The following is a 24820-nucleotide window of genomic DNA, read 5'->3' as shown; positions in this document are numbered from 1 at the left end:
CCGGGACTGTCTGTATTACATGTGTCCTGAGAGTGAGGGGACACAGGGACTGTCTATATTACATGTGTCCTGAGAGTGAGGGGACACAGGGACTGTCTATATTACATGTGTCCTGAGAGTGAGGAGACACCAGGACTGTCTATATTACATGTGTCCTGAGAGTGAGGTGACACCAGGACTGTCTGTATTACATGTGTCCTGAGAGTGAGGGGACACCAGGACTGTCTGTATTACATGTGTCCTGAGAGTGAGGGGACACGGGGACTGTCTGTATTACATGTGTCCTGAGAGTGAGGGGATACCAGGACTGTCTGTATTACATGTGTCTCCTTAATTGTGCCCTGTGGGTGGCTCCTGATTTCCCATAAAATGCAAGTAATCTGCAGGGAGCACAGTGCAAATCCGGTAACATCCCGTTCAGTGCTCGCTCTACAAACCTTCACATTGTTTACCTCACATCCCACAATACAAGGTAAGTGCACAAATTCAGACAGGAAACCCCCAATCTCCCCAGATGTTGCAACTAGAATCAGCGAGATTTCACCCTCCCCCCACATACCCACAAATCCATCCACCTAACCATAAAATCAGGGGCAATATTAGGGGCTGATGCCACAAGACAGCATTTGTACTGATCTTGTGCAGTTTGATAAATGTTCTTTATTGCATGATATTATATCACGTGCACTACACGTTAATCTGTCCACTGGGTGGCAGTGTTCTGTTCTCCTTGATTTATATTTTATTGTACATTGGTGAAACCAATGACCAGTGGCGCATGCAGGGGGGGTTTCTGAGTCTCCAGAACCCCCCCCCCTGCGCTAACTTAGTGCCCACCATAGCGGCACTGTCCTATACAGCACCGCCGCGGACGCTCCTTTGACAGCGCCGCGGCTGCTGGACACCTCTGTCCTGCTGTGGTTAAGCTGCTGTCACACAAAGTGGCCTTTATTTAATGATGAGATTGTATCCGTGATATCTAATCATCTGGGAGACATCAGTATTTCAGAGCGTAGTGCAGTGTGTGACCAGATGGATTATACATCATTATATCTATTAGTTGTATATGGACATCGTCCACCATGGAACCAGAGTTTATAGAGACATCCGACGGTTCTAACACTGGATCACTCCCATTCTCTACTCTTCTAGTCATTTCTCAGGCCGTATGAGCCTTTTACTTCTGTGAGGCCACGTGACGTCCCCCCCCCCCCTTAGATCTCTGGCCCTCTCACCTGAATAGAGAACTCTGCAGATCTATAATTGTGCCTCCTCATAGGGGCGAGATGGGCCTGGTGACCTTCAATAGATAAAGGGCGCATTACTCTGATAATACAATGTGACCTGTGTCCCACGGATTGAAGACTGTGATCTACTGTGTTATTATCCACAGACATCCTTCTTATATCTCCTGATTTCCCCTCTAATTCTTTGTTTCTATATCGTATCCCTGGCCAGACCTCTGAAGCCTGGTGCCTCTCTCCTGTGCTCATCATGTCTTATATCCCTTTGTTCTAAAAGAGGGACAGTGAGTCCTGGTTATACGACACAGATACCTTCAATCAGTGGTCTACCGATAGGTATGGGGAACTGGTGGGCTCAGGGACGTAGGGCCCTGTGGCCACATCAAAATGGGGACACCAGCTGCCGAGCTCAGCCTACATTCATAAATTTGAGCAGAGGGTCTCCGGTCTATACTTCACCCATAGGCTACAAACTCAGCAATAATGTTCTAACCTGTAGACTGAGGGGCCAGTCATTATATTACTGTTTATTTAGTGAAAGGGGTGGAACAAAAGCGTCTGGAGGGTGGATTTTCCCACCTTTTCTAGTTTGCAGATGCAGCTATTGAGAAAATAAATTAAATTGGAGCATGAAATCACCTCGGCTCATTTGTTCAGAACTGAGGCATTTTGTTGTGCAAATCCAGTGAGGGCATCTATCTTCTTATTCCTGATCTATGGACACTTATTGGAGACTGAGTGACCTTCAAGTGTCAGTAAATGTGGGACAGCGATGGCTAATAAGGTCCCACTGAGTGGAAGCAGTTGATCAGATTGGTCATGTTGTGGTCTCTCTCTGTGTAGCTTCTCAATGAACAATGTGCTACGTGATTAGATTAAAGTCTCATGATATGTGAACAGGATCCTGATTTCCTGCAGGAAATTAATTGCGACCAATGTGCAGAAATTAGTGACTTTATTTGGAAAGAGGATTCTGGACGCACTCAGACACACAACATCCTGACATTTATATAGACTGCGGGTCGTGGTCACACACACACAAGTCTTCTGCAGAATGAAGTTTGAGGATGTCCTCTCAGAAGTTGGTGTTTTTGGCACATTCCAGGTGTTGTCGTTAGTGATCCTCTGCTTCCCGAGAGTCATCCTCCCTCTCCACTTCCTATTACATATCTTCATCTCAGCTGTTCCACCCCATCACTGTGCAATTCCCACCCTGGAGAACCCAGGAAACATGAGTCAAGAAGACCTTCTTCTCATCAACATTCCCCGAGAACCAGATGGGACCTTCAGTTCCTGTACGATGTATTCTCAGCCACAGCCTCACCTGCTCCTGAACAGGTCCCAGGAGATGGTCAATGTGTCCTGGGTGCAGAGATGTGATCATGGCTGGACGTACGATGTCTCCACGTTCTCCTCCACCACCGTCACACAGGTAGGACCTCCACTAGCTATACTTAGTGGTTAGTAAATTGTAGATAATGTGTTAATGCAGAAACAAATATCAACTCCTCTTCCAGTGCTGAGGGATTTCTATAATACACCCCCCATTGGTTAGTAGTAGTACTCCACTGTGAGTCACATGTTGGGGCAGTAGTTGGATATCATACTCCATGCGATCTGCAGGTGTCTGGGGCAGTAATCCAGCAGGTAAGAGGCACAAATCATCAGGCAACTTAGTATCTTGTAGAAGCCTCGGAGAGGAGCCGGGAACTGATATGTTTCAAATGTTTCTTCATTTAAGACATTTTCACCTTCAGATAACTTGAATCTATTGGTTTGTACATCATGTCATCCTGCAACTTTTACTGAATGCAGTAAATGGAATCACACGATTCACTTCCTAAAAATCTTCTTATTAACGTACTTGAAGTCTTGGTCTTGTAAATGATTCATTATTCCCAATGAAATGTTAATATTTCTGGTATTTTACCAATGTTAACAAATGTTAGAGAATTAATTATTCATTTACAGAACATCATTATTTTTTAATTAATATTCGCACTCAGCACATGCATAAATCGATATAGAACATCCATGATATTCTCTATATGGCTGAACACACTTTAAATGTATACATTTCTAAACCGACTTTCATGATGGAAACAAACACCTTGTGTAATAACTTAATGATTTTAAAATTCACCCTAGTCTGTGTGTGTCTTTCTGTGAGTATGTGGGTGTGATTAGAGTGTAAGCTCCAATGGGGCAGGGACTGATGTGAAGGATAATATATTCTCTGTACAGTGCTACGGATTTGGTGGAGCTATATAAATAAATGATGAGGACAATTTAATTTAGGGTAATTTATTGAGTTTTATTTCTAAAGCAGTTGGGGTGAGAGTGGTGTAGGTGCCTGCACTCTGCCATATTTTCTGACCTGTCTGAAACTGATCAGACCTGCGAAAAATTCAGCCGATCATCAAGGAGCAAAGGTCAACTGTGGAAAGTCAGACATTGTGGTGTAAGATGATTAATAGACATTGTTAAGATTCATAGGGGAGCTCTGGGAAGAGATAAAAGGATTATGGGGTAGAAAAGTCAAACAATGGTACTTATGGTGAGATCTGCAAATAGCCTTCCTACCGCATAGAAACTGGGTAAAGTTTTACAGGCGATACTGTCTGGGTGGACCTTGGAGCACTACAATTCCCATCATGTCCTGATTACTGAATGTATTACAGCCCGGAGGATAAGACTGGATGATACTGACAGAAGGAATCTTATTGTGCATTTCATCTTTACTGAAAAACAGGAAGAATCCTGGGGATAAATCATCACCACCAATACGTGCTCAGTACTCCTTCCACCAGCCAGTTATACTGTGTATATGTTATTGGGCTGTCAGCTCTCACGCCTCTGTCTGTTGCAGTGGGATCTGGTGTGTGACAGGAAGTGGTTAAACCAGGCCGCTGCCACCTTCTTCTACATGGGTCTCACAACTGGATCCCTGATCTGTGGATTCCTGGCAGACAGGTGAGATCAAACACACATGTTGTATGACGCACGTGTTGTATGACGCACGTGTTGTATGACGCACGTGTTGTATGACGCACGTGTTGTATGACGCACGTGTTGTATGACGCACGTGTTGTATGACGCGCATGTTGTATAACGCACGTGTTGTATGACGCACATGTTGTATGACGCACGTGTTGTATGACATCATACTGTAGTTCCCTACTCTCCCCGAATGTCCCAGAGACGCCCAAACTCCCAGCGGACGGGGTCATAATTATGCAAATTTTGGCATCAAGCTCCTTCCTCCTCACCTGTAAATCCTCCACACAGCAATATGAATAGTAGTCACCTATGCTTAATAACCCATACTTAGAGATTGGCCCGTGACATCACAACATCTACACACCTGTCCTGTGACATCACAACATCTATCATCATCATCATCATCATCACCATTTATTTATATAGCGCCACTGATTCTGCAGCGCTGTACAGAGAACTCATTCACATCAGTCCCTGCCCTATTGGAGCTTACAGTCTAAATTCCCTAACATACACACACACACAGAGACAGAGAGACAGAAAGACAGAAAGACAGACACAGACTAGGGTCAATCTGTTAGCAGCCAATTAACTTACTAGTATGTTTGTGGAGTGTGGGAGGAAACCAGAGCACCTGGAGGAAACCCACGCAAACAAGGGGAGAACATACAAACTCCACACAGATAAGGCCATGGTCGGGAATTGAACTCATGACCCCAGCGCTGTGAGGCAGAAGTGCTAACCACTAAGACACCGTGCTGCCCTGTATCTACACACCCGTCCTGTGATATCACGCCATCTACACACCTGCCCCGTGATATCACGTGATTATGACTGTTCTGAGCATTACTGTAAATAAAACAATTCCGTACACAGATGTGGCGGTAGAGGAGCGCTATATAAATAACGGTTAATAAGATGGCCGCAGACCTTGTCATCAAACTGCATTAACCCCTTGTTTCCTCCTACACAGTTATTTGCTGGAAATGGTTTTATGTGAAGAAACTTTAGATTTTAGGATAATGTCAACATTAATATATTATTGTCCTAATTATCCTGATTAGTGTCTAATGAAGACATCAGATTATAATCGCAGTATATAATGCGCAGAGGTCTGCGGGCAGTTACATAATGACATTAAACAGCTGGGACGGTACCAGTGACACTATGCGCACTACCATATACGCCTGTGGCCGTGGGCACCATTGTCTTATGCACGTATAGGTTATATGATGGACGATTGTACATTCCTATATGTAATCTATAGGTTATATGAGTGATGTAAGTACATGTCTATATGTAACTCTGTGACATTATATGATGGACGATTGCGTCTCTCACCCCCCAGGTTTGGGCGCAGGAGGATTTTGCTGATTTCGTTCATAGTGAGCACAGTGTTCGGTGTGATGTCAGCGTTCGCCGTTTCCTACACTATGTTCTGTATTTCCAGATTGCTCTGTGGTATCGGACTAATGGGGATGACGCTCATTTCTATCACCTTAGGTGCAGCCAGTTTTTTAAAATCAGGTTATGTGTGTAGTATGTGCTCTCATATGTGGTATGTACTTGGGATGAGTATTGTGGATGAGTACTTGGGATGAGTACTGGGTGGTGAGTATTTGGGGTTGAATATTTGGAGGGTGAGTAGCTGGGTGGTGAGTATCTGGTTGGAGAGTATTTGGGGGTGAAAATTTGGATGTGAGTACTGGGTATTGAGTATTTAGTGGTGAGAATTTGTGGATGAGTATTTGGGGAAGAGTATTTGCAGGAGAGTTTTTTCAGGTGAGTATTTAGGGGTGTGTATTTGGGGATGAGTACTTTGGGATTAGTACTGGGGGTGAGCATTTGTAGATGAGTACTTGGGATGAGTATTGTGGATGAGTATTTGGGGGTGAGTACTTGGGATGAGTACTTGGGATGAGTATTTGAGGATGAGTACTTTGGGATGAGTACCGGGGGGGGGGGGGGGGTGTGAACATTTGGGGATGAGTATTTGTGGGTTAGTAGTCATGGAGTAGTACTTGGGTCCAGTATTGGGGACGAGTACTTGGCATGAGTGAGATATTATAATCCTTCCTGAGTTCATGGTATTGTGATTCATGTCATAGACTCCATTCTCATCAGATTCCAGTTATATATTCCATTTAGATACATATTGATATATTCTACAGACCATCTCAGACACCAGGAACAATCCCAATATCGGATCACTAGAGAACACAGCATAGACTGTTGTTACGGAATGTTACCTGCAATGTACAATTATATTTCTGTACCAGTTTTGGTTGAATTCTACAACTTCAACCAGATTTCTTGGCTTTTACAGCAGAATTTTTGTACTAACAATTTCAACCAATGTAATAATAATATTCAAACCCAATAGTCCCACATGTCATAAGCACCGTACCGGTGCCCCTCACATGACTCAGGACATAAACTAAATGGGAGAACAATGGGAAATGTTTATTTAATGAAGGTTGATTCTTTATGGGACGTTTTTCCTCTAATTCATATTTCCAGTCTGACCAAGTGGACACAGATTGGATTTCCGGATGGCAGGTCCCCGGAACGTTTGGGTAAGGGAATTAGACATAGATTATTAGTGTTCATAAAGGACCTTTGGAGTCTGGACCTGGGCAGAGATAGGTTGAGAAGCTTTAACGTTGTGTTGGTTGTTGGTGTGCGAGGTTTCTGGTTGTCCTACGTTGGTGAAGTAACTTTGATTTTATCTATTTCTCTGCAGTATTAGAGTGGACGGACGTGGCCCATCGCACATTCTGTGGTACAATCAGTAGTCTCTCGTGGACTGCTGGTTACATGATTCTGGCCTTGCTGGCCTACCTGCTAAGGGACTGGCATTGGCTTCTATTGGCCACCACCTCACCCTGTCTGCTCGCTATTGCCACCTGGTGGTGAGTATATGTAACTACTAGGTAGATAAGGTAAATGAATGCAGATTCCAGAGATAGAAACAAACTCTTACTGATACACATTCTGCATTTTATACAGTCTCGTCATTCAGACAACGCTCCGACATTTAGACACGATTCTCTTACTGTTCATTTGTTTGACTCAAGTCCGATAAATGCCTATATACATCATCTAATTAGTAATTTAAGAAAACTGTAACTGAATAAGATTAGTTCATAAATATAGTTCTGAGGGACCAAAGAAATCATCATCATCATCATTTATTTATATAGCGCCACTGATTCTGCAGCGCTGTACAGAGAACTCATTCACATCAGTCCCTGCCCCATTGGAGGTTACAGTCTTAAAAACCCTAACATAGACACACACTCACAGACAGAGACTAGGGTCAATTTTTTTGATAGCAGCCAATTAACCTACCAGTATGTTTTTGGAGTGTGGGAGGAAACTGGAGCAACCGGAGGAAACCCACGCAAACACAGGGAGAACATACAAACTCCACACAGATAAGGCCATGGTTGGGAATTGAACTCATGACCCCTGTGCTGTAAGCAGAAGTGCTAACCACTAGGCCACTGTGCTGCCCTATAATGAGGGGTACTTGTAGGACATGTGCCACAGTAGTTGTTGTATTGCCCTCAGTCAGTAGATGTCAGATCCCCTCTGTCGGTAGATGTTGGATCCCCTCCGTCAGTAGATGTTGTATTACCCTCTGTCAGTAGATGTCGGATCCCCTCTGTCAGTAGATGTCGGATCCCCTCTGTCAGTAGATGTAGGATCCCCTCCGTCAGTAGATGTCGCATCCCCTCTGTCAGTTGATGTCGGATCCCCTCTGTCGGTAGATGTGGGATCCTCTCTGTCGGTAGATGTGGGATCCCCTCTGTCAGTAGATGTCGGATCCCCTCTGTCAGTAGATGTCAGATCCCCTCTGTCAGTAGATGTTGGATCCCATCCATCAGTAGATGTCGTATTACCCTCTGTCAGTAGATGTCGTATTACCCTCTGTCAGTAGATGTCGTATTACCATCTGTCAGTAGATGTCGGATCCCCTCTGTCAGTAGATGTCAGATCCCCTCTGTCAGTAGATGTTGGATCCCATCCATCAGTAGATGTCGTATTACCCTCTGTCAGTAGATGTCGTATTACCATCTGTCAGTAGATGTAGGATCCCCTCTGTCAGTAGATGTTGGATCCCATCCGTCAGTAGATGTCGTATTACCCTCTGTCAGTAGATGTCGTATTACCCTCTGTCAGTAGATGTAGGATCCCCTCTGTCAGTAGATGTTGGATCCCATCCGTCAGTAGATTTCATATTACCCTCTGTCAGTAGATGTCGTATTACCCTCTGTCAGTAGATGTTGCATTATCCTCTGTCAGTAGATGCCGGATCCCCTCTGTCAGTAGATGTTGGATCCCCTCTGTCAGTAGATGTCAGATCCCCTCTGTCAGTAGATGTTGGATCCCATCCATCAGTAGATGTCGTATTACCCTCTGTCAGTAGATGTCGTATTACCATCTGTCAGTAGATGTAGGATCCCCTCTGTCAGTAGATGTTGGATCCCATCCGTCAGTAGATGTCGTATTACCCTCTGTCAGTAGATGTCGTATTACCCTCTGTCAGTAGATGTAGGATCCCCTCTGTCAGTAGATGTTGGATCCCATCCGTCAGTAGATTTCATATTACCCTCTGTCAGTAGATGTCGTATTACCCTCTGTCAGTAGATGTTGCATTATCCTCTGTCAGTAGATGCCGGATCCCCTCTGTCAGTAGATGTTGGATCCCCTCCGTCAGTAGATGTCGGATCCCCTCCGTCAGTAGATGTCGTATTACCCTCTGTCAGTAGATACCAGATCCCCTCTGTCAGTAGATGTTGGATCCTCTCCGTCAGTAGATGTCGGATCCCCTCCGTCAGTATTTGTCGGATCCCCTCTGTCGGTAGATATTGTATTACCCTCTGTCAGTAGATGTTGTATTACCCTCTGTCAGTAGATGTTGTATTACCCTCTGTCAGTAGATGTCGGATCCCCTCCGTCAGTAGATGTCGGATCCCCTCCGTCAGTAGATGTTGCATTACCCTCTGTCAGTAGATGTTGTATTACCCTCTGTCAGTAGATGTTGTATTACCCTCTGTCAGTAGATGTCGGATCCCCTCTGTCAGTTGATGTTGGATCCCCTCTGTCAGTAGATGTCGTATTACCCTCTGTCAGTAGATGTTGTATTACCCTCTGTCAGTAGATGTTGGATCCCCTCTGTCAGTAGATGTCGTATTACCCTCTGTCAGTAGATGTTGGATCCCCTCTGTCAGTAGATGTCGTATCCCCTCTGTCAGTAGATGTTGGATCCCCTCTGTCAGTAGATGTCGTATTACCCTCTGTCAGTAGATGTTATAATACCCTCTGTCAGTAGATGCCGGATCTCTTCTGTCACTCGGGGGAGTGAGGTGTGGGTGATTCGGGAGAGTGAGGTGTGGGTGATTCGGGAGAGTGAGGTGTGGGTGATTTGGGAGAGTGAGGTGTGGGTGATTTGGGGGAGTGAGGTGTGGGTGATTCGGGAGAGTGAGGTGTGGGTGATTCGGGAGAGTGAGGTGTGGGTGATTCGGGAGAGTGAGGTGTGGGTGATTCGGGAGAGTGAGGTGTGGGTGATTCGGGAGAGTGAGGTGTGGGTGATTCGGGAGAGTGAGGTGTGGGTGATTCGGGAGAGTGAGGAGTGGGTGATTTGGGGGAGTGAGGTGTGGGTGATTCGGGAGAGTGAGGAGTGGGTGATTTGGGAGAGTGAGGTGTGGGTGATTCGGGAGAGTGAGGTGTGGGTGATTCGGGAGAGTGAGGTGTGGGTGATTTGGGGGAGTGAGGTGTGGGTGATTCGGGAGAGTAAGGAGTGGGTGATTCGGGAGAGTGAGGAGTGGGTGATTCGGGAGAGTGAGGTGTGGGTGATTCGGGAGAGTGAGGAGTGGGTGATTTGGGAGAGTGACGTCTGGTGGATTCGGGAGAGTGAAGTGTGAGTGATTCTGGAGAGTGAGGTGTGGGTGAATTGGGAGAGTGACGTGTGGGTGACTCGGAAGAGTGATGTCTGGTGGATTTGGGAGAGGAAAGTGTGGGTGATTCGGGAGAGTGACATCTGATGGATTCGGGAGAGTGACATGTGGATCCAGAAAACATCTGCCATGAATTGTGCAGTTCACATCTGTTTCTACTCATCCATACAGACAGACATCCAGGAGAAACACAGATATCAAAAATAAAAACAGAATTAATAATGGAATGTTCACAGGTGGGTTCCCGAGTCTGCTCGCTGGCTCCTCACCAAGCAAGATTCCACTGAAGCTCACAAGTACCTGTCGAGGTGTGCAGAAATGAACGGGATGCCAGGTTTCAGCCATAAGATATCCCCAGAGGTAATACAGCCATGTAGAAATGTAAATGTCCGAGGGGGCTATGGTCAAAAGTAGGGATGTACTGAGATAGAGGGTGCGGGTGGGAGAAGGAAGTAACTGTGAGGATGAGCAGAAGAGTCCTTAAGTGCAATCTATGGTAATAAAAGTGACAAACCTCCATTATTATACTATAAGATAGAAGTGAGATTCCTGTCGGAAATACAACTTGAGAATAGTTTCGGGAATAATCAAATACAAGCGGATCTCAAGATCCGTCTCCATTTACATCTGGGTGTAAGTACGCTCTGCCCAAACGTTACTCGCCATACGTAGACCGCAGGATAGATACATACCGTATGTATGTGCAATATTACGTCACATCACAACACACATAAAACTTTTATTTGATGAAAATATAAAATAACAACTGTTATCAGTATAATCATTTATATATTTATTTTCAAATACAGCATAATTTTCTTTTTATTTATATTTTTTTAGATTAATTACATAAAGCAGGTTTCAATGAATACTGTACAGATACAGTATATCTTAGCTGCATACACATGTTCTGTGATCACATACATGTAGATTTAATACAAGGACTATGCTGTGTCAGTCATCACTATCAGCCGGCACTTACACTGCCCGGTGACTGGTGCCAGCAGGGCCGTAACTAGGACTGTGCGTTAGGGGCGACTGCCCAGGGCGCAATGCTGAAGGGGGGGGGCGTAGTTTAAGAATATTTTAGGTTAATTTGGTTACAATTGAGGGCTAGTGGGCGGCAGTTTTGCTTCTTGCCTCAGGCACTACAATTTTAAAGTTACGGTTCTGGGTGTCAGTAATACGTCTGGGGTAAAGGAAGAAGTGTACTTATGAGAAAGCCAATACTTGAATTGGCCACATCAGCGTCAGCACACCCTAACCCTAACCCTAACCCTAACCCTAACCCTCACCACTTCGGCCAGGGTTCCCTAACCCTAACCGCAACCCTGGATCCCCCGGGCCCGGGGGCTTCCGACGTGGAAGTACAAACCGGCAGCTTGGCAGCGGGTGGAAAACGACAGCTTTTCCCTAACCCTAACCCTAACCCTAACCCTAACCCTAACCCCAAACCCTAACCCTAACCCTAACCCCAAACCCTAACCCTAACCCTAACCCTAACCCTAACCCTAACCCTAACCCCAAACCCTAACCCTAACCCTAACCCTAACCCTAACCCTAACCCCAAACCCTAACCCTAACCCTCACCACTTCGGCCAGGGTTCCCTAACCCTAACCCTAACCCTAACCCTAACCCTAACCCTAACCCTAACCCTAACCCCAAACCCTAACCCTAACCCTAACCCTAACCCTAACCCTAACCCTAACCCTAACCCTAACCCTAACCCCAAACCCTAACCCTAACCCTAACCCCAAACCCTAACCCTAACCCTAACCCTAACCCTAACCCTAACCCTAACCCCAAACCCTAACCCTAACCCTCACCACTTCGGCCAGGGTTCCCTAACCCTAACCCTAACCCTAACCTAACCCTAACCCTAACCCTAACCCTAATCCATAAGCCCAGGTGGACCTTCATGGACCCCTGGCTGGGGGCACCTCCGCAGACCCCGGACCCTAACTAACTGACTAACCCTCACTCTGCACGGCCCATGTTAGTCGGCCCCTTCTCTCCCCTGTTCCGTCCTTCAGGTCGTTGGCAGTCGTGTTATTTGCAATCATTGGCGTAAGGTCAGTTTCTGGGCATTAGCAAAGCTATTTCACGCCGCCAGATACGTCACACAAGCAGACGTACAATTAAACATGAATAATGCCCGTTGTCTCTGAGTATTGGAACTTACAAACCTGATGAAAGAACAAACCCAGAACCCGATGCAAACTGCTCCTGAAATTCCCCCTTAAGTAACTTTTTGCATTAACTGGACTAAATTAATGCATTGAAGTGTTTGATCTTCAAAACACGAATTAATTAATTCAGCCCAAGTAAGTGCTGAATGGACAGAGTCATAGTGAAAGGTCTGAAGTGAGATTGGACATGTTACAGTAAATGACTGTATAGAAACGTTGATGGTCGATAATGAGACATTGACTCTGTGACTCTCTCTCAGGTTCTGCAGAAGACGGTCTACGTGGAATGCAGGAAATACAATTTCTGGGATCTAGTCAGGACCCCAAAGCTCAGAACAAACACCCTGTATCTTGGCGTCATGTGGTAAGAAACATTTCCCCTGGTCCATCAGAGAACCTCATGGGCCCCATGGGCCCCTGGTCCATTGTACAACCAGGTATTACTCACTTTTCATTTTGTGATTTGTCATCTTACTTGGAAGATTGATTGTTTGTGTCCCAAACAGGACGTTCGTAGGTGGAATAAATCCGGGTAATGTAAGGTAATGAGACCCCAAGTTCAATAATTAATAAAACGGTGTATATATAATATGTATCAATGACAGGTGGTACGAATGGTCATCACAGAGCCGGCACACCGTACACAGGTCCAGGCTGGTTGGACAGTCTTACATTTAGTCTTTGATACTGCAGGTCAGTCCAATGATGAGGTGTGAGGTGTGAGGTGTGAGGCTCCTATTCATACCGCAACATTATATAAACATTACATGATACACAAATGCAGCAAGGTTCTAAATTATTTATACAACAAACACATAAACATTGCACAATAGCTGCATAAAGCTAGATTCCTGGTTATTTATATAACAAAACCAATAATCATTACATACTAGAACTATGTGCATAAAGCTAGATTCCTGGTTATTTAACCTGACCCTGAATATTAAGGGAAGAGTATGTTTCCCGGCTATGTGTACATCATACTTGGCAACCTTTCCTCGTTGGCTTCAGGGAGATCCCGGGGGAAGGTGGGCGTGCGGGGATGGGGCTCATTAAGCCCCACCCCCCATCACTTATCTATTGCGGAGGCAAGAATCGGGGGTCTCTCAGAAATGCGGGAGTCTCCAGGACATTCCGGGAGAGTAGGAAACTATGCGTTAAAGAAAAGCAGTTAATGAATCTCTAGAGACTGAAGTGTCTTTTACGTTTCTGTCTCCATTACTGAAGTCATGTTGTCTTACCTGTCAGTCTTTGATTAAATCTTGGTCTTCATGAAAATGGCCACCTCCATAGGCATCAATACATGGAGATAGGACACAATTTCTGAACTGTGTCATCATGCCACAGATGGCGAAGCCAACCACGTCTTGTACTAGCTCAGCATCAGGGAGAATGCCGGACTCTGCAGGGAGTGAGGGAGATCACCCCTAGTTCAGGGCTTCTTGGCAAGTATGAAGTACGACCTTGGCATGGGGTGAGCAGTGGTTGGAGTGAAGGATGGAAGAGTATTTCAATGGGCTCAGGGGGTATTTCTTGCTGTCTATTGTAATTACTCGGGGTATGACGATCGTTATGTTAATAAGGGTTCCAGAGTAGATATTAAATAATAGTCATTATCACTGCCAAGTTCTCCTCTTTCTCAAAGTCACTGAGGACTCTGGCTTAAGCCATGGTAGAAATATTGGCCGGATTGGCTCAGTTTTATCATACATAGACTTAAGCTTAATTAGGAACCACAGCTGTTTATATCTTTCATTTACTCAGGAGTTTTCAGTATTTCAGTAGTTACTTGTAGTAACACTTTCCTAAACAATTCCGTCCTCTTCAGTTAGACCGTGTGCCTCAGATTATAATATCCCCTTCTTAGTCTAGCGTTTAACATCAGTTAAATATATCATAGTTCTTGTCAGTCTTCATTTTCTATAAGCAACTCCCTGACATTCAGGGATAGTTGGCATGTATGACGTACATGAGCATTACACAATAGAACAACGGATGGTTCCTTTATCCGGTATATAACGTCTATTTAATTAATTACTAACACTCAGTGGTATTGCAGAAACAAATGATGTTTTCTTATTAAACTGAGGGCCTGATTCATCAAAGTGCGTATCTGACGTACGGCTAGAGCCGGGGGATACGTCCGTGGACGTGAAGGACACTCACTACAGCTCACAATGTTGGGGAGTGAATGGGCGGGGAAGGCGCGTTTTACACAGTAGGGATTTGTCAATCTCAAGTGCAAATCCAGCTCTGAGCATCTCAAAGTGACTTATTTCTCTTGCTCCAGCTACAGGTCTGGTCTAAGTCCTGATCAGTGATGACGGCTGTGTATACAGCTAGGACCTGTGTGTACAGCTAGGACATGTGTGTACAGCTAGGACATGTGTGTACAGCTAGGACATGTGTATACAGCTAGGACATGTGTGTACAGCTAGGACATGTGTATACAGCTAGGACATGTGTGTACAGCTAGGACATGTGTGTACAGCTAGGACATGTGTGTACAGCTAGGACATGTGTATACAGCTAGGACATGTGTATACAGCTACCACATGTGTGTACAGCTAGGACATGTGTGTACAGCTAGGACATGTGTATACAGCTAGGACATGTGTATACAGCTAGGACATGTGTATACAGCTAGGACATGTGTGTACAGCTAGGACATGTGTATACAGCTAGGACATGTGTGTACAGCTAGGACATGTGTATACAGCTAGGACATGTGTGTACAGCTAGGACATGTGTATACAGCTAGGACATGTGTATACAGCTAGGACATGTGTGGACAGCTAGGACATGTGTATACAGCTAGGACATGTGTGTACAGCTAGGACATGTGTGGACAGCTAGGACATGTGTGTACAGCTAGGACATGTGTATACAGCTAGGACATGTGTGTACAGCTAGGACATGTGTGGACAGCTAGGACATGTGTGTACAGCTAGGACATGTGTGGACAGCTAGGACATGTGTGGACAGCTAGGACATGTGTATACAGCTAGGACATGTGTGTACAGCTAGGACATGTGTATACAGCTAGGACATGTGTGTACAGCTAGGACATGTGTATACAGCTAGGACATGTGTATACAGCTAGGACATGTGGGTACAGCTAGGACATGTGGGTACAGCTAGGACATGTGTATACAGCTAGGACATGTGTGTACAGCTAGGACATGTGTATACAGCTAGGACATGTGTGTACAGCTAGGACATGTGGGTACAGCTAGGACATGTGTATACAGCTAGGACATGTGTGTACAGCTAGGACATGTGTATACAGCTAGGACATGTGTGTACAGCTAGGACATGTGTGTACAGCTAGGACATGTGTATACAGCTAGGACATGTGTGTACAGCTAGGACATGTGTATACAGCTAGGACATGTGTGTACAGCTAGGACATGTGTGTACAGCTAGGACATGTGGGTACAGCTAGGACATGTGTATACAGCTAGGACATGTGTGTACAGCTAGGACATGTGTGTACAGCTAGGACATGTGGGTACAGCTAGGACATGTGGGTACAGCTAGGACATGTGTGTACAGCTAGGACATGTGTGGACAGCTAGGACATGTGTGTACAGCTAGGACATGTGTGTACAGCTAGGACATGTGTATACAGCTAGGACATGTGGGTACAGCTAGGACATGTGTGTACAGCTAGGACATGTGTGTACAGCTAGGACATGTGTATACAGCTAGGACATGTGTGTACAGCTAGGACATGTGTGGACAGCTAGGACATGTGTATACAGCTAGGACATGTGTGGACAGCTAGGACATGTGTGGACAGCTAGGACATGTGTGTACAGCTAGGACATGTGTGTACAGCTAGGACATGTGTGTACAGCTAGGACATGTGTATACAGCTAGGACATGTGTGTACAGCTAGGACATGTGGGTACAGCTAGGACATGTGTGTACAGCTAGGACATGTGTATATAGCTAGGACATGTGTGGACAGCTAGGACATGTGTATACAGCTAGGACATGTGTGGACAGCTAGGACATGTGTGGACAGCTAGGACATGTGTATACAGCTAGGACATGTGTGGACAGCTAGGACATGTGTATACAGCTAGGACATGTGTGTACAGCTAGGACATGTGTGTACAGCTAGGACATGTGTATACAGCTAGGACATGTGTCTGTAATCAGGAGCAGCTGTAACAATGTATCTTATGCTCAGTAGACATTAATAACATCCTAATAAATGTATTTCATGAGTAAAATAAAATTTCAGAAAAAAACACTTTTTTATTATATTTTACTGTCTGATCATTAATGCCTTTATTATTGACAGGCGGTATTAATTAAATAAACATATATATATATATAAAACACTTTATTTTTTTCTGTGCGTTTTTAGTTGAATTCATATTCCAGATCGGTGTTAGACGTGTCCTGCAGTATCTTGTGCAGCACATCAGACCTAGACCCACCCTCAGTACCACACGTGTCCTCAGATCCGTGCCTTGATGGAGTCAGGAGTGCGCAGTTTAATACCACACGCAGGTTGCACTCAGTTTGCTGCCTTAATGAATCGGGCCCATTATCTGGACCCAATATTCACTACAGTTGGTTCCGTTTATCACTGGTTGAGTCAAGAACAATAATCAGGGCCGCAAGCTAAATATCATAAAGTCTTACCTCATGTTGTAAGAGAAGAGATACCCACAATGCACCCTGCTATTCACTATTAATAATAGTTTCAATGACTGAATTATTATCTTTATGAGTTTGTTGATATATTTAGGGACTCACAATCTCAGCATTTGAACGATGTGTTTTGTGCATTGTGATTTGTGATATCACAAAAATATAACATTGATCAATGGAGATTGCCAGAGTGCATTGTGGGTATGTGTTTTCTTACTTTCGCTGGATGCCAGATTAGACTGATTATCTCATTATCTCATTCAGAATAACTAATCACTATATTAAATCAGTGGTAAGTGGAGTAACTCACAGATATCTATAATTAGTCCAAATAACTCATGACTCACAGTCACCAATTAGCGCAATAACACAGGGGCCACCGGAATAATCACTAATTATACTATGAGTTCTCTGACTACAGAACATGTATCAGCTTAATGCAACACATACTAAACTAACTCAGATAATCTAGTTATCTATCACTGATTATCACCTTATTGATTTTACTACATATCTGATTCACAACTTAATAGACTAAAGAATGATCAGATCAGGACCAGAACTAAACTGTAAATTACATCATTAAAGGACACCGGTCACTTCCCAAATATCTCTGCTGTCTAATCACATCTCTGAACAATATCATGGGTCAAAAATAATTGTATTTAATCACTGAATGAAGATTATTTGACTGAGCATTTGATTACCAAACTCATTACAGTGTGAAAAATGGAAACGTTCAGTTAATGAGCCACAATAAAGCTGAGTACCCCTAAATCTTGGGGACCCCACAAATATGAATCATATAATTATGAGGTTCTGTTATATCGCTCTTTTCATCATTATCTGGAATATAATCTCCAACTAACAGACAAGGGGGAAGGCGGAGCATAAAATGTAACCTGAGAAAGGAAATGTCACTCGTAAGTGTCTGTGTTCAGAGATGTGTCCACATGACAACAGTCACACCCCTCAGACACACCCCTCAGTCACGCCCCTCAGACACGCCCCCTCAGACACGCCCCCTCAGTCACACCCCCTCAGTCACGCCCCTCAGTCACACCCCTCAGTCACGCCCCTCAGACACGCCCCTCAGCCACACCCCCTCAGCCACGCCCCTCAGACACGCCCCTCAGACACGCCCCTCAGTCACACCCCTCAGTCACACCCCTCAGACACACCCATCAGTCACACCCCTCAGACACACCCCTCAGTCACGCCCCTCAGTCACGCCCCTCAGACACGCCCCTCAGTCACACCCCTCAGACATGCCCCTCAGTCACACCCCTCAGACACGCCCCTCAGTCACACCCCCTCAGTCACGCCCATCAGTTACACCACTCAGGTACACCCCTTAGACACACCACATCAGACACCCCCCCTTAAACACACCCCCTCAGACACACCCCTCAGTCACGCCCCTCAGTCACACCCCTCAGACACGCCCCCTCAGTCACACCCCCTCAGTCACGCCCCTCAGTTACACCCCTCAGTCACGCCCCTCAGACACGCCCCTCAGTCACACCCCCTCAGTCACGCCCCTCAGACACGCCCCTCAGTCACACCCCTCAGTCACACCCCCTCAGACACGCCCCTCAGTCACACCCATCAGTCACACCCCTCAGACACACCCCTCAGTCACGCCCCTCAGACACGCCCCTCAGACACGCCCCTCAGTCACACCCCTCAGACATGCCCCTCAGTCACACCCCTCAGACACGCCCCTCAGTCACACCCCCTCAGTCACGCCCATCAGTTACACCACTCAGGTACACCCCTTAGACACACCACATCAGACACCCCCCCTTAAACACACCCCCTCAGACACACCCCTCAGACACGCCCCTCAGTCACACCCCTCAGACACACCACATCAGACACCCCCCCTTAAACACACCCACTCAGAAACACCCCTCAGTCACACCCCCTCAGAAACACCCCTCAGTCACACCCCTCAGACACACCCCCTCAGACACACCACATCAGACACACCCCCTCAGTCACACCCCCTCAGTCACACCACTCAGACACACCCCCTCAGACACACCACATCAGACACACCACATCAGACACACCCCCTCAGTCACACCCCTCAGTCACACCACTCAGACACACATCATGAGACAAACCCTCAGACACGCCCCTCAGACACCCTTCATTCACACCCCTCAGCCATACCCCTAAGCCACCCCATTAGGCACACACCCCTCAGACACGCCCCTCAGTCACACCCCTCAGACACACCCCCTCATACACACCCCTCAGACACACCACATCAGACACCCCCCCTTAAACACACCCCCTCAGAAACACCCCTCAGTCACACCCCCTCAGACACACCCCTCAGTCACACCCCTCAGACACACCACATCAGACACACCCCTCAGTCACACCCTTCAGACACCCCCCTCAGACACACCCTTCAGACACACCCCTCAGACACCCCCTCAGACACACCCTTCAGACACACCCCTCAGTCACACCCCTCAGACACACATCATGAGACACACCCCTCAGACACGCCCCTCAGACACCCTTCATTCACACCCCTCAGCCATACCCCTAAGCCACCCCATTAGGCACACACCCCTCAGACACGCCCCTCAGTCACACCCCTCAGACACACCCCCTCATACACACCCCTCAGACACACCACATCAGACACCCCCCCTTAAACACACCCCCTCAGAAACACCCCTCAGTCACACCCCCTCAGACACACCCCTCAGACACACCACATCAGACACACCCCTCAGTCACGCCCCTCAGACACGCCCCTCAGTCACACCCCTCAGACATGCCCCTCAGTCACACCCCTCAGACACGCCCCTCAGTCACACCCCCTCAGTCACGCCCATCAGTTACACCACTCAGGTACACCCCTTAGACACACCACATCAGACACCCCCCCTTAAACACACCCCCTCAGACACACCCCTCAGTCACGCCCCTCAGTCACACCCCTCAGACACGCCCCCTCAGTCACACCCCCTCAGTCACGCCCCTCAGTTACACCCCTCAGTCACGCCCCTCAGACACGCCCCTCAGTCACACCCCCTCAGTCACGCCCCTCAGACACGCCCCTCAGTCACACCCCTCAGTCACACCCCCTCAGACACGCCCCTCAGTCACACCCATCAGTCACACCCCTCAGACACACCCCTCAGTCACGCCCCTCAGACACGCCCCTCAGACACGCCCCTCAGTCACACCCCTCAGACATGCCCCTCAGTCACACCCCTCAGACACGCCCCTCAGTCACACCCCCTCAGTCACGCCCATCAGTTACACCACTCAGGTACACCCCTTAGACACACCACATCAGACACCCCCCCTTAAACACACCCCCTCAGACACACCCCTCAGACACGCCCCTCAGTCACACCCCTCAGACACACCACATCAGACACCCCCCCTTAAACACACCCACTCAGAAACACCCCTCAGTCACACCCCCTCAGAAACACCCCTCAGTCACACCCCTCAGACACACCCCCTCAGACACACCACATCAGACACACCCCCTCAGTCACACCCCCTCAGTCACACCACTCAGACACACCCCCTCAGACACACCACATCAGACACACCACATCAGACACACCCCCTCAGTCACACCCCTCAGTCACACCACTCAGACACACATCATGAGACAAACCCTCAGACACGCCCCTCAGACACCCTTCATTCACACCCCTCAGCCATACCCCTAAGCCACCCCATTAGGCACACACCCCTCAGACACGCCCCTCAGTCACACCCCTCAGACACACCCCCTCATACACACCCCTCAGACACACCACATCAGACACCCCCCCTTAAACACACCCCCTCAGAAACACCCCTCAGTCACACCCCCTCAGACACACCCCTCAGTCACACCCCTCAGACACACCACATCAGACACACCCCTCAGTCACACCCTTCAGACACCCCCCTCAGACACACCCTTCAGACACACCCCTCAGACACCCCCTCAGACACACCCTTCAGACACACCCCTCAGTCACACCCCTCAGACACACATCATGAGACACACCCCTCAGACACGCCCCTCAGACACCCTTCATTCACACCCCTCAGCCATACCCCTAAGCCACCCCATTAGGCACACACCCCTCAGACACGCCCCTCAGTCACACCCCTCAGACACACCCCCTCATACACACCCCTCAGACACACCACATCAGACACCCCCCCTTAAACACACCCCCTCAGAAACACCCCTCAGTCACACCCCCTCAGACACACCCCTCAGACACACCACATCAGACACACCCCTCAGACACACCCCTCAGACACACCCTTCAGACACCCCCCTCAGACACACCCTTCAGACACACCCCTCAGTCACACCCCTCAGACACACATCATGAGACACACCCCTCAGACACGCCCCTCAGACACCCTTCATTCACACCCCTCAGCCATACCCCTAAGCCACCCCATTAGGCACACACCCCTCAGACACGCCCCTCAGTCACACCCCTCAGACACACCCCCTCATACACACCCCTCAGACACACCACATCAGACACCCCCCCTTAAACACACCCCCTCAGAAACACCCCTCAGTCACACCCCCTCAGACACACCACATCAGACACACCACTCAGACACACCCCTCAGACACACCCTTCAGACACACCCCTCAGACACACCCTTCAGACACACCCCTCAGTCACACCCCTCAGACACACATCATGAGACACACCCCTCAGACACGCCCCTCAGACACCCTTCATTCACACCCCTCAGCCATACCCCCTCAGAAACACCCCATTAGGCACACACCCCTCAGACACACCCCTCAGTCACACCCTTCAGACACACCCCTCAGTCACACCCCTCAGTCACACATCATGAGACACACCCCTCAGACACCCTTCATTCACACCCCTCAGCCATACCCCTAAGCCACCCCATTAGGCACACACCCCTCAGACACGCCCCTCAGTCACACCCCTCAGACACACCCCCTCAGACACACCCCTCAGACACACCACATCAGACACACCCCTCAGACACACCCCTCAGTCATGTCCCTCAGACACGCCCCATCAGTTACACCCCTCAGTCACACCCCTCAGACACCCCCCTCAGTCACACCCCTCAGACACACATCATGAGACACACCCCTCAGTCACACCCCTCAGTCACACCCCTCAGACACCCCCCTCAGACACACCCTTCAGACACACCCCTCAGTCACACCCCTCAGACACACATCATGAGACACACCCCTCAGACACCCCCCTCAGACACACCCTTCAGACACACCCCTCAGTCACACCCCTCAGACACACATCATGAGACACACCCCTCAGACACGCCCCTCAGACACCCTTCATTCACACCCCTCAGCCATACCCCTAAGCCACCCCATTAGGCACACACCCCCTCAGACAAGCCCCTCAGTCACGTCCCTCAGACACAACCCATCAGTCACCCCCCCTTAAACACACCCCCTCAGACACACCCCTCAGACACACCCCTCAGACACACCCCTCAGTCACACCCTTCAGACACACCCCTCAGTCACACCCCTCAGGCACGCCCCTCAGTCACGTCCCTCAGGCACGCCCCTCAGACACACCCCCTCATACACACCCCTCAGACACACCACATCAGACACCCCCCCTTAAACACACCCCCCCTTAAACACACCCCCTCAGAAACACCCCTCAGACACACCCCTCAGACACACCCCTCAGACACCCCCCCTTAGACACACCCTTCAGACACACCCCTCAGTCACACCCCCTCAGACACACACCCCTCAGACACACCCCTCAGACACACACCCTCAGACACACCCTCAGTCACACCCCTCAGACACACCCCCTGAGACATGCCCCCTCAGACACGCCCCTCAGACACCCCCCCTCAGACACGCTTCTCAGACACACCACATCAGACACACACTCCTCAGACACGCCCCTCAGTCACACCCCTCAGTCACACCCCTCAGTCACACCCCTCAGACACACATCATGAGACACACCCCTCAGACACGCCCCTCAGACACCCTTCATTCACACCCCTCAGCCATACCCCTAAGCCACCCCATTAGGCACACACCCCCTCAGACAAGCCCCTCAGTCACGTCCCTCAGACACAACCCATCAGTCACACCCCTCAGACACACCACATCAGACACCCCCCCTTAAACACACCCCCTCAGACACACCCCTCAGACACACCCCTCAGACACACCCCTCAGTCACACCCTTCAGACACACCCCTCAGTCACACCCCTCAGGCACGCCCCTCAGTCACGTCCCTCAGGCACGCCCCTCAGACACACCCCCTCATACACACCCCTCAGACACACCACATCAGACACCCCCCCTTAAACACACCCCCCCTTAAACACACCCCCTCAGAAACACCCCTCAGACACACCCCTCAGACACACCCCTCAGACACCCCCCCTTAGACACACCCTTCAGACACACCCCTCAGTCACACCCCCTCAGACACACACCCCTCAGACACACCCCTCAGACACACACCCTCAGACACACCCTCAGTCACACCCCTCAGACACACCCCCTCAGACACACCCCTCAGACACGCCCCTCAGACACCCCCCCTCAGACACGCTTCTCAGACACACCACATCAGACACACACTCCTCAGACACGCCCCTCAGTCACACCCCTCAGTCACACCCCTCAGACACACACCCTCAGACACACACCCTCAGACGCACACCCTCAGACACACACCCTCAGACGCAATCCTCAGTCACACCCCTCAGTCACTTAAAACGTTTTTGTACTTGTTCACAAGTCAGAATTTAATTTTTATTGAAGCAGGAATTAAACATGAATGACCTAGGTAACAGAGCAGGAACAACTTCCCGACATGTGTACAAAAAAACTGCATCTATGGCCCAGCAAGTACTAACGTCTCAATTACCGCTTGCAAATAATTCACAAACCTAGAATTACAGGCAAAATCAGAGAAGAAAGAAGCCAGCGCTCGATTAATCCCATATTACACATGGTACCAGCTGCAGGGCAATAGAAATGCCCTATATGTATACAAAACAAAAAGACAGTTGTTGTCAGTGCATGTCCTTAACATTGCTTATGTGAGTGCATGTAGCAAAATGATAACGTGAGGTATTGGTTCATATTCTGATCAAAACTTTTAAGCCTGTATCCCAGTGTCATGGGCATCTCATTGTATGCAGGTCCTGCACTAACCTATATTCTTCAAATACCATTATAATGCAGGTAAAATCAGATGCACTCATCTTCCAGGTATAGGGGTTTACATCTAGCAAGGGCTGGCTTGTGACCCACACCCAAAAAGGCCTTCTATACACCTGATAGACAACATGAGGCATAAGGAGAACAAATAAGCACACGCGCACTAGTTCGGGTGTCACGGAGCAATGTCAAGAAATGTCTTTTGTTCTGTATATTTCCCAGCCCCTCCCCCAGCTTTTATTATGGTAGAAAGTTAGCAGCTAGATAACTACCTCCCTGGGGCCTCCACCTTCATCTCACGGCCACCCCTTCACCTGCACCAGGGGGCACTTGTGTAATGTGACTGCAGAGTCCACAGCTACCTCCAACAACCGGCTTCCTGCCAGACAATGAGACTGCGGTAGCACCAGACACACTTCCTAAAGGGTGGGCCTTCCAACTGACACACCCAACCAACATCCTGGTTACCAGATGGACCATATACATCCAACTCATAAACTACACCTTGTATAATGGACATAGCTCACTTCCACGT

The 24820-nt window shown here is 48.1% G+C and overlaps 1 protein-coding gene across 1 annotated transcript in view; it reads left to right on the top strand.

Annotated features, from left to right (window-relative positions):
- The first annotated feature begins 2213 nt into the window (after positions 1–2213).
- LOC142145047 (solute carrier family 22 member 7-like) overlaps positions 2214–24820 on the top strand; it is a 42988-nt gene continuing 20381 nt past the window's right edge. The window contains exons 1-6 of the mRNA XM_075204511.1: positions 2214–2676; positions 4114–4217; positions 5593–5747; positions 6988–7156; positions 10444–10567; positions 12658–12761. Coding sequence (XP_075060612.1) covers positions 2299–2676; positions 4114–4217; positions 5593–5747; positions 6988–7156; positions 10444–10567; positions 12658–12761 — 1034 coding nt within the window. The 5' untranslated portion in view covers positions 2214–2298. The remainder of the gene's footprint in view (positions 2677–4113; positions 4218–5592; positions 5748–6987; positions 7157–10443; positions 10568–12657; positions 12762–24820) is intronic.

This window comes from Mixophyes fleayi, chromosome 3 (assembly GCF_038048845.1).
Source record: "Mixophyes fleayi isolate aMixFle1 chromosome 3, aMixFle1.hap1, whole genome shotgun sequence".
NCBI classification, from domain to species: Eukaryota; Metazoa; Chordata; class Amphibia; order Anura; family Limnodynastidae; genus Mixophyes; species Mixophyes fleayi.
The sequence above is the reverse complement of the archived record's forward strand: the minus strand, read 5'-3'. Positions and strand labels throughout refer to the sequence as shown.